The sequence below is a fragment of the Anopheles coluzzii genome, chromosome X, assembly GCF_943734685.1.
Source record: "Anopheles coluzzii chromosome X, AcolN3, whole genome shotgun sequence".
In the NCBI taxonomy this organism is placed as follows: Eukaryota; Metazoa; Arthropoda; class Insecta; order Diptera; family Culicidae; genus Anopheles; species Anopheles coluzzii.
Genome location: NC_064669.1, coordinates 21,159 through 22,539, shown reverse-complemented (window position 1 = coordinate 22,539; position 1,381 = coordinate 21,159). Strand labels below are relative to the sequence as shown.

The following is a 1,381-nucleotide window of genomic DNA, read 5'->3' as shown; positions in this document are numbered from 1 at the left end:
TTCTGGACGGCCCATTCTGCGGTCTAATGGCATTATAAGGTGGCTGTGACTTAAGCCGATGAGGATGGTAGGGTAAGCGTTTGTAAACGATTCTATTTTAATGCCTTTCAGGTGTGGGTAAAGAGCAAGCAATCTATTGGTGTCTATTGTTTGTTGTGGTAGTTGTAGATTTTTAACGGTTCGCACCTCTTTCAATAGGAATTCTTTTCCTTGATCATTTACAATCGTAAGTTGCACTCGACGACTGGTGTCTTGTTCTACCGTTAGATTTTGGGTCCACGTCATTGTTAATGGATCTTGCCGGCCTTGTAAACCTAACTTGTTTGCCAAATCTTCCTCCATGAGCGTTAGTGACGATCCAGCGTCCAAGAAAGCAAACGTTTTCATAGCCACTGACCCATTACGTACGGTTATCGGAACGATCTGGTAGTAGACACGTACGTCGTTGTAGTGATAATATATTGGCTGGGGCACTTCATGTAACAGAGGATGATGCCGCCGAATACATCCCTGCACACTACATACTTTGGACAATGGGCAGTTTCTTTGGACATGCTCGCTGGATAGGAGACATGTGAAACACAGATGGTGTTGTGTGGTGAATGCAATTCGGTCTCTAATGTTTTTCTGTAAAAAGTTTTCACACTCTGGCAACGTATGTTGTCCTTTGCACAAGCGACAAACTGTGTGCAAGTTTTGAGCAATGTTCATTTGCTGGGAATTTCGTGGTGGTTTCCGATTGGAATATTTGTGAACATTTACCTTGTTCTGTGGTCGCTCTGTTCTTTTTGGCAGACTTCGCAATGCCTTTGATATTTGGCGCATCCAATCGTTGAACTGGTCAAGCGTTATCTCAGAATTTGCTGCCTCTAGACTGGCTTTGTGCTGTGCCCAATTCAGTTGTTTATCGATCGAAAGTTTTGCCAACAATTCATCGATCAGTCGAGGATCATTCAAGTAAGATCTTTTTCCTAAAATCTTAATATTTGTAACAAGGTTATCAAGAGCGTCAGAAAGCTCCATTATTCTCATTTGTCCTTCGACCTTTATTTTCACCACATCTTTCAACAGCTCTTTGTACACTTGGTCCGCTCTTCCAAATTGTTCTTCTAAACGACCCATGATGGCCGGAACGTTCTGCGGATCCAAGAGTAAGGCACGTACTGCTTTTTCGGCTTCTCCCTTAACAAATCGTTGCAATCGATTCAAGTTTTCTAGCTTGCTAAAACCTGCTTCTATTGTTGTGTCTTCAAATGTCTTTTTGAAATGCGGCCAGTCTTGTGGTTTTCCATCAAATTCTGGAAGATTTACTAATGTGGTTTTCTTGATATGGCGGCTAGCTTCCAAACTATTGTTCTGTAATACCATAGCGAGTTCTAAT

General features: G+C 42.1%; 1 protein-coding gene across 1 annotated transcript in view; it reads left to right on the top strand.

Moving 5' to 3' along the window:
- Nucleotides 1–1,123: 1,123 nt before the first annotated feature.
- Nucleotides 1,124–1,381, top strand: part of LOC125907547 (protein kibra) — a 4,313-nt gene continuing 4,055 nt past the window's right edge. Inside the window, 1 exon segment of the mRNA XM_049610564.1 lies at nucleotides 1,124–1,156. Within this exon segment, the coding sequence (XP_049466521.1) occupies nucleotides 1,124–1,156 (33 nt within the window).